General features: G+C 36.7%; 1 protein-coding gene across 1 annotated transcript in view; it reads right to left on the reverse strand.

The window, feature by feature from the left end:
- FREM2 (FRAS1 related extracellular matrix protein 2) overlaps nt 1-22,319 on the reverse strand; it is a gene marked incomplete at its 5' end in the record, with an annotated part of 119,544 nt that overhangs the window by 44,750 nt on the left and 52,475 nt on the right. Inside the window, 4 exons of the mRNA XM_010012795.1 lie at nt 6,489-6,740; nt 7,617-7,742; nt 9,366-9,596; nt 11,881-12,027. Of these exons, the coding sequence (XP_010011097.1) occupies nt 6,489-6,740; nt 7,617-7,742; nt 9,366-9,596; nt 11,881-12,027 (756 nt within the window). The remainder of the gene's footprint in view (nt 1-6,488; nt 6,741-7,616; nt 7,743-9,365; nt 9,597-11,880; nt 12,028-22,319) is intronic.

Below are 22,319 nucleotides of genomic sequence, written 5' to 3' on the forward strand. Positions count from 1 at the left end.
GACTAGATCTACAGGCTGGACTATATACCTAGATATTAAGCAGCTAAGTGAAGATTAATCCAGCATCTGTATTTTATACGTAAATATATAATGCGTGAATGTGTACCTGCAGACACACACATATAATAAACTGTCAGCAACAGATAATGCTAGAAGAGCAAATCATAAATGCACCTAGTTGCCTCTGTAGAATGTCCTACTGTAAGATATTACATTGATTTATTTTTGTGATAGAGAGCAAACAGGGACTTTCCAAAATCTTTAAGGCTATCACCATAAATTGAACATTTTTCACTCTTTTGAACTGACGATAATAAGAAACTACAAGCAAAGAAAACTGGGAATATAAAGTGTCATAAATCGACTGTCTTCCACTTTTTCCCTTCATTAGTTGCCAATCTGGCCACCTGCCACAAACTGGGGAAAGAGGAGGGATCACACAGAGATTTTGCCTACTGAGAAGACAAGAGAAGACAAAAGAAGACAAAAGCGGCACAGAATTGCCAGAGGCATCAGACCCACAGGCTATGGAACAGAAAAGATGGATAGTTAAAGATGGATGTACAGAGGAAAAAGGAACAACTAGGTTGTTATTTTTGTCATCTCCAGAGAATGGTGAGGGATATTTGGGCGGTCATGATTTAGTTGTAACTAGAATTGGACAGACAGACTAGTAGATATTAACTACCAAGATCAACCAATGACAATTCAGTTTAAGGTTATGGCATACCTATTTTCAAAAAGAAAAAGACACATTTGATTGCCTGCCTCAGAGCCCGTGGAAATAAGGAGATTCCAGATAGCCTTGTGAGATAAGGATGTCCCTCTGACAAACCATGTTGCTAATACAATATTTAATTATCATCAGATCAAAATTTGGCTCAGTATACATGCTGAAAGTTAGCTGACACTCTATGCCCACTGGGAGATAATGCAAAGCACAAATTCATAACGTAGCATCGCAGCACTGACTTTCTGCCTCTTTTCAGGTGACTGATAATAAATGTCTGTATGGACTTTACTACTCCAAGCAAGCTGAACAAGTGCTAGTAGCTAGTGTTTTCCAGAACATGGTCTAAGGATTCGATCGATTGTGATCGATTCTGCCGAGTAGGTATAAAGAAAACGGTAAGCCAACATTTGACGTAAACCTGAATCCTCTGCTTTCACAGCCTTGATGTAGAAACGTCAAGAAGAAGTCTTAACGCTGCTTGCCCATTTAACGTGAATGAAGTGGAACAAATGTATTTAATGTATTTCCTGCTGTGAACAGCATGAGGCTTCAACAATTCCACTAAGACAAGATGCCTGTTTGTCAGCCTGGCTGTAAGGCTGTGTGCTCTCATGGCAACACTAAATACAGTAGCATGGAATTAAAATCACATGTGAAGACAGGCACTGACAAAAAAACTGGAAGCAAACAAAATAATTGTAAGCATTCTCTTCTTAGCTGCAAAATTCGAGGTCTGCATGCCTCCCACCTCTTCTTTAGAATTTGCCCACAACACAAAACAGAGAATGAAGAGTGCACAGCAACTTTATCTTTCTTTTCCTAGATGCATAATTGATCTTTCATGTAAAGGGCCTCCTCCAAATGAACTTTATGATGAACTCTCCATGCAGGATATGTATGTCCTTAGCCAATCAACTGACCTCAGATTCTTCAGGGATTTTGGTTTGTTCCCCAAATCCTTGAGATTCTGACTAGATTTAGTAACACAAATTCACATTTGTATGGAAAATGGTTAAGGCTTTTTGTTTGGTTTTGGATTTTGTCTTGAACATGTAAATATCTGATTGGACTGATGGACAGCAGCAGAGCAGTTGACGTCATCTACCTAGACTTGTGCAAAGCGTTCAACACTGTCCCACACGACCTCCTTGTCTCTAAATTGGAGAGACATCAGTTTGATGGATGGACCACTCAATGGATAAAGAACTGGCTGGATGGCCGCACACAAAGAGTTGTGGTCAACGGTTCAATGTCCACTTGGGGACTGGCAACGAGTGGTGTCCCTCAGGGATTGGTGTTGGGACCTGTGTTGTTCAACATCTTTGTCGGTGACATGGACAACGGAACTGAGTGCACCCTCAGCAAGTTTGCTGACGACACCAAGCTGTGTGGCTCGGTTGATACACTGGAGGGAAGGGATGCCATCCAGAGGGACCTGGACATGCTTGTGAGGTGGGCTGATGGCAACCTCATGAAGTTTAAGCATGACAAGTGCAAGGTCCTACACCTGGGTTGGCACAACCCCAGGCACAGCTACAGGCTGGGCGGAGAAGAGATTCAAAGCAGCCCTGCGGGAGAAGGGCTTGGGGGTGGTGGTGCATGAGAAACCTGACATGAGCAGGCAGTGTGCACTTGCAGCCCAGAAAGCCAACCGTATCATGGTCTGCATCTAAAGAAGCATGCCCAGCAGGTCAAAGGAGGTGATCCTGCCCCTCTACTCTGCTCTCGTGAGACCTCACTTGGAGTATTGTGTACCGTTAGTGACTGTAGTGGTAGGACAAGGTCTAATGGCTTTAAACTTAAACAGGGGAAGTTTAGGTTAGATATAAGGAAGAAGTTCTTCACAGTGAGGGCGGTGAGGCACTGGCATAGGTTGCCCAAGGAAGTTGTGAATGCTCCAACCCTGGCAGCGTTCAAGGCCAGGTTGGACAAAGCCTTGGGCGACATAGTTTAGTGTGTGGTGTCCCTGCTCATGGCAGGGGGGTTGGAACCAGATGATCTTAAGGTCCTTTCCAACCCTAACTATTCTATGGTTCTATGATTCTATGAAATACCTATTGAAACACGCTTCAGCATTCATTTCTTTAGATTTCAAGAAGATTTTTTTTTTTCTTTAGAAATTATAATTATTTTATGATGCAGGAATAGATATGTATCTTCTTGTTGTTTAATGGCGTTTCCTAGTAGGAGCTGTTTTAACACAGTATCAGAAACAATTCCTTCCTTCAGGCCCAGTAGTGTTTACAAGTGTGGGTTGAATGGCAAATTAAATTTCTAATGGTAAGGTTCATATCTACTGTCAGAAATCAATGCACTCAGATGCAGCAGGTAACCACAGTGATTGATCTCAGCAGTTTAGATACTCTTTCTAGGATGGGATGGTTTCTGTGAGTATGTCTCTCTTTTCATTAATCACAGAAGGATCCTTGCATATTCTGCTTGAATGAGATGTCTAAATGACTGTGAGTCAGTGAGATTTGTGCCACCCCAAAAGTGAGATGATTTGCATAGGCCTTTCCCCTGAATGCTTTTCTTCCAGTGGTTCATGGTTTGTAACTATAACCTCTGACTCAAACAGATCCATATTTTTATTTTTACTGTTTAAACTGTAGTGGCATGTATAACTTTGAATTTCATGCAAAACTTAATTTGCTGTGTATTTTGTTACCTTAATCCATTTCTTCCTTTCCATTTGTCTCCAACTTCAGGACCTATCAAGAAAAGTCCCTTCCAAATTAAAAGATGTCTCAACAGCAGCACCGATTTTAAAATCACCTTTCACAACATATAAATATACCTGCGCATATTACCCATAATGTGATTTATTTTCTTTTTTCAGGTTTTGCTTTGGCAGCACACCACATCTACATAATCCCCAATTAAAGTATTCAGTTGCCAGGAATTTCTTTAACGTACTCTGGTTCACTAGAAAGGTGAGCACACCTCTTTCTTGTTTATTGTCATGATTGTATGGCAACTTGGCTATTTTTGTTAGACCCTAAGGGCCTTCTCTAGAAATAAAAGAAGAAGAAAAGGGTTTGATGATAGGCACTGAAGGTGAATGATTCCTAATTAACTTGCATTGAATGCCAGAGGAGATAAGGTAAAGTTGCTAGTGCTGACTTGACTTCCATAGGAAAGATCTCATGTAGTGTTATTAAACTTTGACCTTTGCTGTTTGTATCTTTTGACTTTAAGAAGTCAATGCATAATGTTAAACCAGTCACAGTATTTGGAGAAATCACAATCTATGACATGCTATGACATTCATCCAAGGAAACATTGTTAAGTAGAAGATGAATTTAAACAAACAATGAGAAAAACATATCAGTAGATGTGAAGAGACGAAAGTGGAAAATAGAATTTAGTATGTTAACATTACTACAGCTAATAGACTATTATATATGTGCTAAAACTTTTAGCCACCTCTATCTTGGGCATTTTCTGAGTTATATTTTATTGCTAAAAGCTAAAGAAAATTCTTTTTATTTCATGTAGCATACTGTTTTAATTTAAGAAAATTCACTGCAAACAATAATAACCAAGGCCACTTAAAATCCCCTGCTTATTTATGTAGAATGTCAATTGTGACTGCCAGGGTGTTAAATTGCTCCCACGTTACATAAACATGCCTGTATACACACAATCTGAAATAAGCATATATACATATATTTATATGTGTGTGAACACATAGATAAATATGTAAGGTATAACTCACAATTTATCTACTCTGTAGTCTGTACTCTGCTTTTTATAGAAGAGGTAGCACAAGAGATCTCAGATGAAACAAACTACATACAGACTTTTCTGTTACCATGCATGATGTTTTTGTGCAAATTAAAAGCATGTTGCAGAAAACTTTACTAGCAAGTGAATTGTCAGTAAGTTTTTGAATGTTCTGGAGTTTCTTGTGGGAGTACTTTCACTGATACAGAAAGCAAAAAAAGTGTTCTGTCACGCTATTTCAAAGATGGCATATTCGATATTTGGGTGCAAAAACACATGTATTTGTAAAAAAATATCCAAACCTATCTTTCAATATCCAAAATACTGTTTATTCTTACCAACAAATGTAGATGATTCAGTTGTTATCTGATGAAAATTTTCTACCCTGTCTCAAACACTTCCCTAGTTTTTTTTAATAAATCCCATAATATTATTATTTGTGCTATATAGTTCCTGTTTAAAAGTTTGTTGCATTGAGGCAAGTTGTGCTCATAAATGCAGGACATACTAGACTTAAAACTGAATGGTGGCATACAAATGAAATTACTTCTCATGTTTTCTAATGGCAGTGTTAAAGATTTCTCGTTAACTTCCCTAATATCTTGTAGGAGTTTCATAAATTGTTAAGTTCTGTAGTATGTTGTGATTGATTAACAATTTCTTATTCAATGTCATTATACAGCTACTCTCCCAATATTCTGTTTTGCTATCTACAGACTGTAAAGTTCATGAATTCATCAAAATTATTCAAAAAATAAAATTATTGTAAAATACCTATACAAATAAACCTGTATTTGCTATCACAGCAAAGTCAGATAAACATATTTCTATTTCAGCTTGTATGTGATATATGATCTATTACTTTACAAGAAGTGTTATTCCAAACTGTTGTATCATTAATGTTATATGATAACCCAAATGCTCTATAGAGAAAACAAAGTCACCTCTGTCACAGGATTACACATGAGACATCTCAGGCAGACTGAGTATTTAGGTTGCAATTAGGTGGGTGTCAACTTCCTGCCTTTAAGAGCCACCTTTTATATCCTTAACTAGGGAGCAATCACTGTGCTGATAATAATCGACTATCTTGGCATCAGACTTACAAAGAGTACTGTGCTATATAATTCCTCAAATCAGTCTTTAGGAAACATGACAGTGTCACAATAGATGGCTTATGGCCTCATAGAAAGGACTAAAATAGCTTATCAGTACTCCTTTCACAGAATTTACAGTTGAGCTACCAGACTCCAAACTCCATGCATAAAGGAGGGCAATTGTACCAGAAAACCTTTTTGCTGCCAATCCTAGAAAAAGACTTGCCACACCAATGCTAAGGACACTAAAAGAGAGGCTTGAGGCCACAACAATATTTACACATATTTTCAAAAGCAATTGGTGATACAATACGCTGATTCTACTCTTCCTTAGTCATAGGCCTCTCTCTATTCACTAGCAGAAATGTCTGTTTCAATGCAATGTATACCAACACTATTGATCACTTGAACAAAGGACATCCTGTCAGCACTTCTTAAGGTGATATCTAAAGCAGCACCTTTTGGTTATTTACTTTATTAAAAAGACAAAGGAAGCATATATGGACACTTCTAGACAGAAGGAATATAGCTTGCCTGCTAGCAGCTGCTAGATGGCTTCTGGTCCATCAGGACCTGTAATATGGCCCATACGAGCATAATGTAATGGGCCTGAAGGCTTTGTGAACGCAACCTCAGAATCACACATACAAAGGTGCCGATGCAGATTTTGGGTTACACCTGTTAACTGTGGTAAAATGGAAAGGTGCATCTCCTCACTCCCAATCACTGCTCATGTGATTTTCTCAAACTATAAAATCTCAATGCTAAATAGTTTAAAAATCCACGGAGCTTTTTAGTAGTATTTTCAAATCTCAAGATGGAAGCAGCATGTACTTTAACCACTAGGAAGAAGCCCAATTTCTATGTGCCGATGTGAGTGTGATGCTATTTGTCCTGAACTGGGAATATCACATTATTACATGGTATCTTACCATCATCCTTGTCAGGTACAATGGTAATCCGAGTGCTTGGGAATTCTTCACCGATTCTTCCACCCATTGGCATGCTCAGCATAACATCAAAGGTCTCAGCCTCTTCATACAAGGAATCATCTATGATGACAATCCGACACATCTTTTCTCGTTCATCTTTGTCAAAACGTAGAATGCTGTTGTGATCCTCAGGTCTGGATATGTAGTCAGAGTAAGAAAGCACAGAAGTTGGGGCAGTACCAGATGCTGTTCCTGTGGCATAAAAGGAAAACAGTCACTATATAATGATCTCACAGAGGCTGAATTTTATTTTCATTATCTTTTAATTTCTATTTACTTGTAGGTGAAAGATGGGCTGAAACCTCTGAACAGGCTATATTTCTGAGGCCTCTGGACAAACTACTTCTGTATCTGATGCAATGCAAGCACATGGCTCCTCAAATTCATTTGCAGTTTTTGAGTCAGAAGAAATATTGTAGCCTATCACAAGAGACAAGACTGACAAAGGAGACCCTGTGAGAATTACCAGTTAACTCCCTTAGTATATTTTAATCATTGAAGATGTCTTTGGACCAGAAATGAACTATAACAGATAGAATTTGATGAAAAAAGAAATATTTTGATTCCAGTTCACCTCACCAAAAATGTTGCTTCATCTCTCCAGATGAAAAATTATAATAAAAGCATGAGTGAAGAGAATGCATGCCCTGCGTGAATATAATTAACAACAGACTGAAAGATCAGGAAGGAGAAGCATGCCAATAAAGCAATATTATTTTATACAAACAAGTAAAGGATATCCTGGGCAATCACTACAGTGCTTTCAGTTCTCACTGCTTTCAGATACATTGGGCTGCGTATAAAAATTTTGCAAAAACATAAGAAATACAGATCCTCTTCTCCTCTTAATAAATGGCAGAAATTTGAAACATAATCTTCCAGCTATATTCAATAATAATCTAAGACAAATTGCAAAGATAAATATATTTCCAGTTGTGCCTGAAGATATTTAGATGAAAAATGTAATGAACAGTTATAAACAATTCCATTATGCAACAGATCAATTCTTTTTGCTTTTCTGCCTTTTTTCTATTTTCAACCTTTTTTTTCTATAGTAGATTCTGTTACCTTGTTGTGTGTAGCAGATAACCATCAGTTCCTGGCTCACATCTCCACTTCTTCTGACTGGAATAAATAATTCACCAACGTCTTCTTCAATAGTATAGGTAGACTGAGGAATAAAGACTGTTGATTCTGCAAAGAACAAACATATTTGTTTACGTAGATTTATGGCCTCATAAAGTCACCTGTAAAACAGCTAGAAGCATTTTAGCATATTCTAAAGGGCAACAAATAACTCATATTTATCAGCAATGTGGACAAATTTTAAGTAAAACATGGAGGGTGAGAGATGTGGAGTTTCTTAGTCTTTCAGGAGTAAAATGACACTATAAAAGTTTAACAGACCTTACGAACAGCATAAAAGCTCAGGGAAGAATGATCTAGACCATCTCAGCTTGTATAAGAAAACACATCCTTATGCAAGCTATTTTTGGAGTAAAACATTAACCAATTTCCTATACACCAAGAGGCTGGTACAGGTTTCCAAACAAACTCACTATTTTGATGCTAAGACTACACCATTCAAATCAATTAATTTTAAAATCATTTTCACTGGAAGCAGAATAAAACTTTTGATGGTTTCTATTCAGTTAGCATCTAAACTTTTCATTGCCTGCACTTCAAAAGATTATTAGGAAACCCAGTCCTTCCCCTTAGAGTTCTCTCTCTGTTTTTCCTGTAGATATTCCATGATTTGTAGCTGTGGATTTGATTTTCTCCTATGCAACTTCACTTTATGAATAATTACTAAAAAAATATCTTAAAGTAAGAAGTAGAAAAAAACAATAGGTTGAATTAAGATGACTCAGATGATTATCTTGAATTGTGCTATCTCACTGATCATACAAAAGATAGATTTAACGCATTTTAAAGTAATTTCTGTATCTCATACATACAAGTTAAGCACTTTTTCTTTTCAGTGACTAAATACGGATGTCAGATAACCTCTGGTTTAACTTGCATTTGTAACTAGGAACTAAGAAACTTCTGTCAATTTTCCTGCAGTCCTCTTCAAATGTTAATTAGGGAAGGCTATTTAAAACAATCTGTTACAGTTGCTCAATACATGAAAGATTCCTTAAGGACAGCTTGGTGTGACCATGGCCCAAGGGGTCAAGTGTCTGGATGCAGTTAAAAAGCAACACAACCAGAGCACATTCTAGTTTCTTTCTTCTTTTCCCTCCCTGCTCCCCCCTTTCTTTTTAATCATTTTTTTTCTTCATCTACATTTAAACATAATTTTATTTCTTTCTTGATAGCTTGTGATGTACTTGGTCTACTGAACTCTTACTATGCTTCTCAGCTTAAGACCTACAGATGCAACTAGTTTGCTCCAAGACCCAAACTTGTTAGGACCAGTCAGCTTGTATTTTCTGTACCATCCTCTCCCACATGAATTATCATGGCAAAGTAAATCAAATCAGACACCTGTGCAGATACACTCTGTTTGCAAACACACTGAACCAAAAACCTGTTATACCTAAAATGAAGACAAAACTAGACAAACAACAAACTAGAGATAATGTATCATAGGAAAAATGCAGGTATTTCATTAAAACGTGCTACCTTAGTCACATATTCACGAATCACTTAAAGTGGTAGAGGATGAACAGCTACCTAGTGCCCAAGTCTGTCCTCAGAAATATTCTAAGGAAAGGTAAGCTTTACTATCCAATGTTACTCATAGCGTTTGCTTAGCAGCTTACCTTTTGGTATATGCCAATACTGGCAGTACAGTTCTGGAAAGGTTCTTACCATCTCCTGGGTCAATAATTTCCACAGTGGATACAGCAGGAAATTCCAGAACTGCCATGACAGGCTCAGAAAGAACAATTTGAAAGGATTCAGACTGTTCATGTTCACCATCACTCAAAATCCGTACTCGCCATGTAGCTAAGTTTTGGCCAGGATTAAACTGCACTTGCTTCTGGGCTTTTCCTCTGAAGTCTTTATCTTTCTTGGCAGTACCATCTTTGGTGCTAATACCTGACACAAAAAAAAATAAAAAATGAATTCAGGTCATTAAAAACATCACTTGCAATTTTTCTTTCATTATGTCATCTTTAAAAAACAGAAGTTTTAGAAAAATATACTTTCCACAGCCTGAGAGTGTTCAAGCCAACTCTTGACCAATTTTATATTGGTGTCACACACAGAGGTGCAAGCACCTCAATTAACATTATGAAATGCAGTTTGGACAGAATTAGTCAAAGGAAAATTAAATACTAGAAAACCTTTATAACCTCAGAGGTCACAGTCAAGTTTCCATTTCTCTGTAATTCAAGAATGGATTCAGTTCAAGAAGGGCAAACAGATTTTCCCCTCACCTCCCTTTAACATTCTGAGTTCTCTTCTGTTCCAGAACACCTAAATAACATGCTGACTGAAACCCTCAGAAATATTTATTTCTCTTTGAAGAAAATAAAAACACACCTGAAAAGTTCAGCCTTCAAGGGGAAAGGTAAGGAAGAAATAAAGACATGAAGGGGTAAAACATACAGAATAAGGATGAAAGATGATGTAAAATCTGAACCAATGTGGTCATTCCCACTACAATAATCATTGTTTTAAATTATTATCCGCTTATTTCAGTGTTTGCATAATGACAGTCATTAAACTCAAGTCAAGATGAAACTGCAAAGTCATGGGATAAAATCCAGTAGAGCTTATCCCACTGCTACAGCACAGGCCTTATAACCTGGGACCTAGGCTGTTTGAAAATGGCTTTTCATTGGCATTTCCCTCACACTTTAAGGCTGTCTGACATCCCCTCATGGAAATTAGAAAGTCCTTCAGAACTATCTACAACTCAAGCATTTGGCCTCTGTTTGAACAGGTCTTTCTCAGGTTTTCAGAAAAAACATAAAGTTCTCCCTTCTCTGACTGTTTCTTCTAACTGTACTGTTTAATGTATCAAAATCTATTGCATTTCCATACAAACTTTGACTTTTCTTGCTTCCTGCTTGAGCCTCCTCCTAAGTCATAGCCAATATTTTACATAACCTATAACCCTTCAGCCCCTTTGGTGCTTGCTGCACATGGAACAGAAAGGCCTTAACCAATATCTTTTATGGTCTTTCCAACGCTGTAATTCCACTTTGCAGGATAAAGGTAGTCAGAGGCTATTTATTCAAACTGCTTTTGTTGGATTTTTACTCAGCTCAATCCAGAAACTGAACTTGAATCCACAGGTAGAAAACTTTGTAAACGCTATTTCAAGAATCAGAAGTCAAATCAGTATCTGTTAATCAGTACCAGTAATAAATTTAAACCACATATCCTTAACTTTTTATTTAATTAATCTCATTTGTTCTTTCACTTTCTTTGAAAGAAATATATTATCAAAGTTAGTTCACTGTCCAAAACAGAGACTTTTAAGTTAGATTCACTTAGCTAGTACTTACATCCCTTAAGCCTTATGCCAAAATAAGTATCCTAACTACATCTCAATACCTGAAACTCAGATTCTTATTCAGAGACTTACACAGAAGTCATGATTTATAAGCATGAGCTTGTGCTCTGTGCCAGGTAAATACTTATATATCTCTGCAAAAAGAGCTTGAAATTGAGTGCCTTTTCTATGCATTGTAAGCTTACCATAGCTTGACATGAAACTATACAAGGATAATGCTCCCTGGTCCAAACGCATCACCAGGAAGCGGATGGGAACAGATCCAGAAGCTAGAGACAGGTGTGAGGTTGCAGGCTGTGATAACACAATCTTTTTTCAGCTTTTCACTCCCCAGACATTGCAAACAGCTTTCAACACCTGTATCAGCCTTAGTTGGCTGCCAACACTGACTGAAGGAAACAAGCCTAATGCTCATAGCTGCTAATCAGACCAGCTCACAATAATCTTCCTTGAAAATGATCTATGTTTATTGTTGTCTTTCCAATTGCTACAACTGTATTTTCTCATTACAGCAAAAAAATAAAATCTGGAAAGAAACTATATTCCATGAAACAAACACAACAGTGGTATCAATCAAATCAAAAACTGAAGGACTGGGTCTTGGGTTATTAAGTCAAAAATAAATTGCAGAAGACTGAAAAAGAAAGGTGAAAATTTCATCATAGAATCATAAAATATTACTAAAGAAATCATATACCTACCATAACAAAAGATACTTGCTTTAATAAACATATTCTTTTGAATCTAACTTGCTTATTATGAAACACCAGTAAAAGGATATAGCTGTATTGATACATTTTATCAACTAGTTGGCCAGTGATTTATAAAAGCAATTAATAAGGTTAAAATGGCACTTACTTATAAAAGAGGTTTCTCCCAGGTAACCTCTCCGTTTAAGAACAACATCGAGATATTTGGAGTCTTCATTTACTAGATAATACTCCCTTTCTAAGGAGATCCATGCCCAGTTTAGGCGAAAATGTTGATTCTTCAGCTTATTACCTCCTGCAAAACAGAATGATAAAGATATATTTACTAATTTTTCTTTTTTTGTTAAATACTACTTTTTCTTCTGAAGTTAATGGAATGTACACAAGATGTGTATCTTAGCTAGCTATTGCAATCCAAAGGTTTTAAAGATTTAAAACTAAGAAATAACAAGTAAAGAACTCAATCATGATGTATTTGGTACGTATAGGAATAAATTTTATCTTAGATGCGTATAAACAAGTATGCCTATTTTATTTTATTTTGTTTTGTTTTGTTTTGTTTTGTTTTATTTTCTTTCAAGGGAAAAAGAACAAGAATTAATCAAAATATATTGGGAAAATTACAAAAATTGTGGACGATACAAATGTCTGCAGAACCATATTGGTATTACGCTCTTAAACTATTTTGCAATGATCTGTCTCCATAATATGGTGAATGCCCTGAACTGAGTAAGTTGCTGAGATGTGTACTGAGGGTAAATTTTCAGAGTTGAAACCAAAAAGACCAAAAGATGTCCTCACAGTTCTTTTTACACAGTTCTTTTTATGCAGGCATAACTATAGCAACATGTTCCTGGTGAAGAAAGCAGACTCCAGGGATCCTTTCCAAGGTCTCTACTGTAGCTGCAGCACAACAGCTTCCCTACAGTCTTACTACTAGAAACATGAATGGTTTCTGTGCACTCAGACACTGGGAACTAAAAGCATGGGAAAACAAGCAGTACATTCAGCTAGGGAAACTGAACCATTAACAGGGACCAAGCCAGCATCTCTGGCTAGCAGCTGTTGATGGCATTGTCCTTAATTTGAAGACTATATTTCTTCTTACAATAATTGTAAGAACCTTCACAGTCCTCCTCAAACAAAAATGTCTATATAATTATCAGCACACGTAGGCTTCCTTTTCGAAGTGAAAGCAATGCAGGAATATCAGAAGCATCCCTCAAAGTTTGATAATATATTTATTTTAAAGAAAGTAGAGTCATTTGACTCCACCCACAAAACACTAAGCACCAGTCTAAAATTTAAGCATATCCCACCCTAAACTCATTCCCAGCAGAAATGAAGCTGTCGTGTCTACAATTAATGGGATTTGCACAACTGTAAAACAACAGGAAATATTTATTGAGATAGCAAGCTTCATGAAGTATTTCTTAGTCTAAAAAGCAAGCCAGAAATAACAACTGCAAACAGATGGCACTTGAACGTCCAGTTAAAAATGCTACTTTTTTTCCATTGGAAAGATAATAGCTGAAAAGAGCTAGCATCCATTCCATTGACTATAAACCAAGTAATTGCACAACAGGCTGAATATCTCCAATTAGATTAACACATTTTTGATATAATATAGCATATCTTTACTTTCTCATGTACAGTTTACTACCATCTGTTCACTGATTTTTCCATAGTAAAAAGGCATTTCTTGTCAGTGTAGGGATTGTGGATGCCATAGATAAAAGGGCATGACGAATCAAGTCCTGTATATCATTCTATTGGATACGTTTGTTATTATTTGGGAGAATCCTTTAAATTCCATAGCAAGAATCAAATAACCTGTGCAGCTCATTGAAGGCAGATGCTCACTCAGCAACTGTCTTCTGGGCATGTTTGCTTGTCTGAGAGGCTGTAGTCTGATTTCATTCCCACAAGGTGCTGCTACAAAACAAGGTTTGCTTAGGTAATAGCTGAAATGCGCAAGGATTTCCCTTTAGAAATTAACACTTCTGTACACAAGCCAGTGAATAAAGTAATCCCTCTGAACAGCACAGAAACATATCTAAGCGCTTCTGTTCACTCATGGCTTAACTACTGGAGGAAGAACCAAATGGAGGTTTGTTTTCCCCTTCCAGTTTCTTCCATTCTATTCTTTGAAAAATTAGGCAGCCCTTCCATATGCTTCCACTATTTTTCAGAGATAAGCCTTATTTATTGACCCATCTATTAGAAAAAACCAACCACCATACTTGTGTAATCTCATATAAGGGCAATGGTATTGTGTACACAAAAGGAGGGATACTTGAGTATTACGCTGCGCTCCTTCCCCTGCCTCTTTCTGATCTTTTAATGTCTGTTGTTACTGACAAAGGCTACAAAAGCACATACCAAAAACTAATGAGCACCACAAAACCTGTAAGTATAGTGTTAGCTACACCAGCACACACTTTAGCTTAGCCTTATGTTATGTCTTCCCATTAGTTTCCTGGGACAAATGTAACAGAATATGTCTTGTTCGTTAATCTAGTGAGAAAATCCATTTGTGTGTCACCCTTAAACACATTGCCCAATTTGATTGGACAGAAATTTCTAAAATATAAAAGGAATGAAAATTTACTGCTAGTCAGAGGATAGAGAGCCTGCTAGTATCACTACTAAGAAAAATTACTGCTGCATGAGCTTACTAGAACCGAGACACTGGAAACACCCACAGCTGAAGAAAAGCTTCTAGCAGAGTTTGTATCTTTTTAGACTGAAGAGACTCCAGCCAGGGGATGGCAAGTAATAGGAAATCCAGGATCATTTGTTCTACTGTCCAAAGAACTAACGGTTTAAATGTGTTGTGAACACAGGCATACAATCTATAGCTTACATACATATAAGTCTCTTACATTTTCTCTCTAGTGTCTTAAATAGTTCAACCTCAAATGTAATCTATATTTACACATAATTACTGAACATATAAAAATCACTGTACAAGAGAAAAAATCTCAGCTGTTGAGAAGGAACACTTATATGGAGAAATGGTCTATCAAGAATATTAAAAGTATAGCTTTCAGAAATATAAAATATCAGAAATAAAATTGCTGATGCCATCTTAATTTAATTCCCTGTTAAATAACATTTCTATAGGCAAATGAATCTTGTATTGCTTTGCTCACTTGGGCACAGTCAAAGATTTAGCTCCTAGGCAAATAGTTAAGGTGCTAAATCTTGATGACAGTTTTGCTTTTATTCCTCTCCCAGACAAGTACTTGTAATACAAATATACATCAGAAGTTTGAAGAAGGAAGCCATTATTAGAGAGTTTTTACAACTAAACAAAAGGAAGAGGGGCTGTGTTACAATGAGGTAAATCCAAAGTAAGTTTGCTTATATATCAATGCTATACTGATGCCTGAAAACCTGTTTCTAGAATTTTGCCAGAGTGCAGTAGTGCTAAATCAGAAGATGCTAGACAGGATGTGCTGCAGTGAGACATTTATGAGAAATAAGATAGCAAGAGCTACGAGACAGTCAAAAACTTGGTAAGGACCTAAAGCTAAGGATCTAAAGTAAGGTGGGTCACAAAGTGACTTCATGACTGACTGAGGCTGCTGAGGACAATACCTTCTGAAAAGGTTTGCCTGAATATAACAATCAAAGATGAATGTCCCCTAGAGTTGGTCTTTAGGAGTCCTATCACCAAATGGTCACCTTTCAGAAAACAGCGATGTATTATTTTTGCACTGATCATAAACCCAGAAACTCCTAGAAAGACCAAGTCATCCGTAAATCTCAGTTTCAGTTACTCAACATGAGCGAAAGAGGAGGGGGAAGAGGACTTGGTCAGTAAGATGGTTAAAGGGAAAAAATGTTCAAAAGAATATTCCTATTTAAGTATTTATCTTTCTAACCATGCTGTTCAGATATCTTTAAAAAGACGTAAAACCTCTATGAGAAATACAGATTACACTGTCAGAACTTTCTATCACGATGCAAAGAGCTCAGAGAAGGAAAGAATTAGTTCCGTATCTCTCCATGGATCACTGGACTATGCAAAGACACTATAAAGTATATCTCTACCATTAAACATGTCCCTTGAGCACTGGCGAACTGGAGGGCATGCCATAATGCTGATGAATGTCTGACTGTAGCTTTGGTGTCCCTAGGAGCTACCTCAGAACCCTATTCATAAACAAAAGCACACAATTACACCACAGTGTTCACTTATTGACCCAGAAGAAGTTGATGCATCTTGATACAGATATTGGCTTCCCTACGCAGTATACATGGCATAATCAGTCAGATATGAATCAGCTAAAGAGTGTCTAACCTATAAAACCAGAGCCACACAGTCTCGCTGTGTCCACAAGATATGTCTGTACAAACACAACTGTCTGTTACTTGTAGAGCTTTATGGTGCAACATATCTGCTCTCTTCAGTCATTAAGTGGGGTTGTTTAATGGGAAAAAACCCAAACTGTAAATTCTCCCAGGGCAAAGAACATATATCAAACACAAGAAAGATACAGAAAAAAAAAAACCAACCAACAAACCCAAAGCCCCCCCGCCCCCCAATGGTAAATAAGGCACTAAGAAGAAACAGTTTCCTTTAAATTTTTAAATTGATCTTTTCTCCTTTCTCTTCTTATCTTGCTTCCTAAACAGAGACTACAAAAGGATGTTAGTAAGAAGAACCAGAACAACTGTGAAATATTAACTATCTACCTATAGTTCAGGAATCATTGTATGGCATAATTAAAACCATAGCAAGACATCTTAAATAATATTTCCTCTCTCTTCCTCCAGTTCTTTCCGGGTTCTGCTACTACTTGCTGATTTGTTTCCATGTCTGCAAGAGCTGCAGTCTTTCTTTATTGGTTCAGAACATTTGACCCTACTGGGTACCTCATTCAGATAGGGTTACTGAAGTCAGCACTACTCTATCCTCCTTGCTATGGATCTCCTCACTGAAGCAGGTACATAAAACAGGTACATGAAAAAACAAACCCACTCCTGAACTTGAGTACAACCTGCAGAGAACACAAAGACACCAAGAGAGGAAAGAAAAGGGAATTGTCCGTTTTTAGACATTTATCCTATTTTTCATCCTCTGAGCCGCCTTCTGTTCCAAACCAACTTAGTTAATCTATATCAGGATAAAGTTACTTCAGCGGTTTTAGTAGAACTAAAAGCTGATATGAAATGCAGAAATCTTCATCTCAAACATCATATTCCCTATGTAGCCAGGAAGTTCCCTGTCAACCTTAGCACTTCTCAAGACTTTTGTTCCCCACCCCAACATTATTTGCTAGACATTCATGGTTTGTATAAACATTTTCTTTTCCAGACTAGAGGAGGAACAGATAATCTTAGGTAATTCTGCTAGTCAGAATAAATATAGAGAAGATATTACATGTTTAGCTCAAGACATATGGTTTCAACAACTCTGATTTGCCATAGTGTGTCATAGTCCCAGGACGTTCTACCTCCAGGTTAAAAAGGCAAAGGTCTCAAGTAAATTTTTTGTCTGTCAAACTATTAAAAAACCCCATCTATAAAGCAGATGACAAATGTTCTTTAGTCAGTGCATTGGGGCAGCACATCATTGGTCTAGATTACCCTTAATGATCCCTTTCAATACTATCTATCTATAATTCTATGATGATATGCTATTCCCTCTGCTATGATCATCAGAAAAGCCATATCCTGTAAAACTTCCTTTATACAGAAAAACTATTTCCAGAAGTGAAACACATAAGTAAACTCAGCATGTAAAATAAGCTTTTAGAATGTTTTGAACTGACTTCAAGGACGCATAAGATAACTTAATAATTTTATCCAATTAGAAACCCAATAAAATGCTTCACTTTTAAAAGTTTTTTTTAAATGTACTATAATGAACTCTAATCACTAAAATAACTTGTTGAACTCTGCACCCTTCTGCACTCTATCTACCACTGTAACTCAATATATTTGTGGAATAACCAAAACCAACCCCCTAAACTAGCCCCTAGTGATTAGGGACTAAAACAATGCTTTCTCTGACTTCTCATGAGAAAACACACACTTCCCAGCATTATGGACTTGGCTTGCCTTGAGTGTAATTGCTGGTATCCAATGAACTGCAGACAGTTTCCATCTTTCACTAGTTTCTGTAATTCTTTTTTGCTTCTGTTTTATGTCTCCCCCCAAGAAACAAGTTGGAATGGCCACATTTGCCAGGGTTCAGACAAATGTTTGAAGTCACATAGCAGAAAAAATATCTGAAGAACACTGTATAGTTGCTTTGTTACAAAAAAAGAAGGGGAAGTGAGAGAAAAGACATGGATGTAAAGGCTAGCTAGCGCATATTAAATTTTGATCCCAGTAAAATTCAACTAAGCATAACTAAGGATATCTCCAAGTACAGTCTGGAGATTTATGCTGGGTTAATTTAAGGAATTTCCTATTCAAGTCTATGCCCAGTTCTTCTGCAGGAGATTAACAGATTTTGATGAAGAGATTACCTAGTTTTTCATTTACAGAAACTGGAAGCAAACATGCACAGGCTCTGCTGCCACTTCATTTCATAGCTTTAAATTAATTTTGGTTTAAATTGGCTCAATACAAACCAGTTCACCAAAAGTCAGGATACCTCCATTCCATAGGCCGCACAAGATGCTGTGAACTTTCAAAGGAAAAAGCAAAGCAGATTAAGAGAAACCCAGTCTGAATAATCAAAAAACATGCTGGAGCACCCTGTGTGTTTAAAAGCCTTTATAGATATCAAGTATTTAACTTCATAACTGATTTCCAGGGATTCTAAAAGATCCACTTGCTGGCTTGAGATTCTGCGTTGCAAGCAAGGGACTAGCTCTGTAGGAGCTGAATGCTTCCCAATTTTAGAGTTCTAACAGTGAATATGTAAATAATTTGATGGATCCAGAGTACTACTGAAGTGCTACTAATTGAAATGCTTAAGTACATACCCATGTACGCTGCTGAATTGTTCTTTGTAACAGAAGAGAACGATAAGAACCTGAAAAGTTCTTAGCAAGACTGAACATAGTACCACTGGGCAAAAAATATTCATATTATTCCTCTTCTCACTCAAATTACTTTATTTTGCCCTGTCATGAAGGTGATGAGCAGGGAGAAAAAAAAGTTAAAATATGTGTGCCACCTGTCTCTTGGTTAGTATGGCCTTATTTCTTGGCGCTTACTAGGGATTATTTTAAACTAATCAGCAGTTACAATCACTGCTGACAGCCTTTATGTGAAAGTAGTAAAGGACAAGAAAGAGAGTAAAATGCTTGGGAGCTTAGCCTCCCTTCTGCAGAACTAAATCAGATAAACGGATTCAAAAGAAACAGGACAAAACCAAAGGCAAATGACAGGAGAGGAAGCATCTGAAAGGAGACAGTTGACAGCTACTGAACGTATATCCCACTAGACCCCATAGCGCTTCATTCTCAGAAGTCTTTGTTGTTATTGTAGAGATAAGTCCTTATTTTGAAATGATGCTTAGTGCATATTGGATAAAAAATGACCACTGCTTCTCAGCAGAAAAAAAATCAGAGCAGCCAAATTCAATAGTTCCAGTGAATAACCACTACTGGCAAAATACTGTGGTGTTGCTCAGGTCCCAGTGCATGGGAACATAACTCCTGTGGCTCCTGTTCCACAAAATGTAAAGACAAGAGGCCTGTTACTTAAAGAGGATTTATATAATCTAATTTTATAATATAAAAGATGTATGTTTAATTTAGGCTGGCTGTCTAGGCACAATGAATGGGAAGAACTGCAGGTATATCTGACGTGAACAACAGGATTGCCACCTGGAAAGATTTGGCCCACTCCATTGAATATAATGGGAGAGTGTTTAAGCCCACCAGTCTAGATGGATAACTAACGTCCAGTGACATGATTTGCACGCATGCACAAAGAAGACTCCTGAGAAAACTCAAAGATATGACTAATCCTGAACTGCGATAAACTTGCAAATTCAAACACTTTAAAAGTAACCTTCAGAACATTTGAAAGTACTATTTTAAATGCAGAATATTTAAAAGAAAAAATCTGTTTGGTTTAGAAGAATTGCCGTGTTATTATAAAGTTATTTTCATGTTGTCATTAAGCTAACTAGCACTTTGCATAGTCACAAACTAAAGTTGCATCAGAAAAATAATTTAAACTTCCCTGTGAGTAGTAACAGAGAAAACCCAAACATACCACTCAGGCTGTCATGTCTATCATTAAACAAGGCTCATATTACCTAAAGCAGAATACCTTTTTTCCTAAGGATCCACACCCTGCACCTCCCTCTGAGGGAAAAAAACCACCACCTGGATTAGTAAGGCTTCATGCATGCATGGCCTGCAGCAGTAAGTAAATTTATTAGATCTCTGGCAACACATTCTTAAAATAAACTTAATGGTCTTCAGGTCTCCGCTTCCTAATTTGTTTTATGGCGCCAGACAACTTCTCCCAAAAAACAGGCTCCAACTGAATTGAAGCAAGGTTCATTTCCTTGTCTCACAGAATAACGGGTTTAGCTCCCCTACTAACTTAGTTACTATCCCATGCGGGTCTTCTGGTTTATATCTTTAAAGCAGTGCTACACACATATTAGCGTGTAGGAAAATGACTGTCATTTAAAGCCTAATCAAAGTAAGTGTTAAATTTGAGGGCCCTGGGGTATCCTCAGCCTCAGTTTTGAAACTAATGAGTAATAACAGAAAAGGTTAATTCGATCTCACAAATGTAAGGCATTCCAATGGAATAGGGGCCAGGAGGAACATACAATCAAAGTATTATCTTGTACTATTTTAAGAAATGCCTTTATTCTGGGAAAAGAACATACCAATTTCCATCTCTTTAAGTAACATTTTAATTCACAACCCGCTACTGCAAACTGCTTCATGTGTGCCTAATATTTCAATGCTTGCAATATCATTCTTGTGCTAAAAACCAGGACATGTGAGTGGCTGCTATCTGAAATTGAGGCCTCTAATTTTTCATAGCAAAATCAAAATTGGTATTTGTGTTACAATGGCAGATTTCTCTTGAAAAAGTAGGTGAACTTTTTAACTCTAACTGTTGAATACTGTCTTTGCAGAGAATTACCCTCCTTTTCAGGTGACAATCCAAACTCATAAATCTCAAATTTTATAGCCTGAAGAGGAAAATGTATGCAAGAGAGATTAAAGGGTGTTGTTATTTGCAAAATGTACTCTAAACAAAAAGGAACAGAGTTTCCATTTTATCAGCTGGACTTGCTGTAATTCACTGAGCACTGATAGGAAAACTATTCTTTTCCATGTCAAAGTGATTGAACTGTTTTTCTTTATTAAGAATTCACTTCCACAGACTTGAATTTTGGTTCCTTTGCTGTTCTGGCAATGCAACAAATGAAATGCCTGCCTGACTGGAGGAGAACAAATGTCAGGCAGGTTCATTTAACATTTACTTTTATTTCATTTCAGAGTAATTGTAGCAGGTAATCTAAAATACTTAACTTTTAATATTATCTGACCTGAGAAACTCCTTCAGGGTGCCTTTGATCCTTTTTAAGCTATGCCAAACCTATAACCTTTTTCAGGTGATTTAGTCCTGCTCAGGAAGGGCAGAATATAAAAGTGAAGGCATGCAAAATTGTTGATATAGACAAGGACAAAATAGGGTTCCTTTTTAAATAACTGTAACTTTGCCTTGAGATAAACCTTGAAAAGAAGTATTCAAAGATATTAGTTCTGCTGAGGAAAGAAATATTTCTGCATTAATTGTGTGGGGTTTTTATATCATGACAAGGTTTTTAGTGTTACTTGAGGCCTATCCTATGGAACAGAACTGTATATTCCTAAAGCAGCAGTTGTATTCCTGTATTCTTATTTTATCTCAAATTCTTATGCTGCAGTCACAGTATATATTACAAGATGAAAAAAAAAAAAGTAAATCAGGAGAAGCCAAACATTCCTTAAAAGATTCAAGTCAAGATGAGAGAAATCTCCTGAAATATCAAAATTAAGTACAGGAAATTTACTACTGAAATTAAAAGCAGAATTTAAAATCCAGAATCATATGACCACTGTGAGTTTCCCAAGAGAGCTCAACAGACATAAAGCAGAGGGACAAGAGACAGATGTGACCGTGAAATTATGACAACTTGATAGTACAATGCTTCCAACACATTATTCCTCTCTCCTTCTTTCTTTCTGCATATGCATGTAATCTTCACTTATGCTTTGAGATAAGTAGTTAAATTAAAATCATCGTAGAAAAATTGCCTCTTTAAAATTATATTTATGTTTTTAGCACACAACAGATCTTAACATTTTATTTATTTATGTATGTGTCATATTTTGCTCAGCTTGAAAAGATTACTGGTTTAGACCTAAATCCCTGTCTTAATGTACTAGCAGAATACAGCACTGTCTTGATAAGTGAAAAGGAATATTTACATAATTTTCCTTTATTTGTAATAAGTTTAGCAAGATTTTTTCAAAAATTACATATTGACCTTCAAATACCAAGCTGTGTTTTTTGACATGCCAAGTTGAACTTGATTTGGCATCACTCAGGCTTTTGAAAAATCCTTTATCAAAATTTCCATGATTGTTCAACCACATG

This window comes from Nestor notabilis, unplaced genomic scaffold (assembly GCF_000696875.1).
Source record: "Nestor notabilis isolate BGI_N333 unplaced genomic scaffold, ASM69687v1 scaffold284, whole genome shotgun sequence".
Classification (NCBI taxonomy): domain Eukaryota; kingdom Metazoa; phylum Chordata; class Aves; order Psittaciformes; family Psittacidae; genus Nestor; species Nestor notabilis.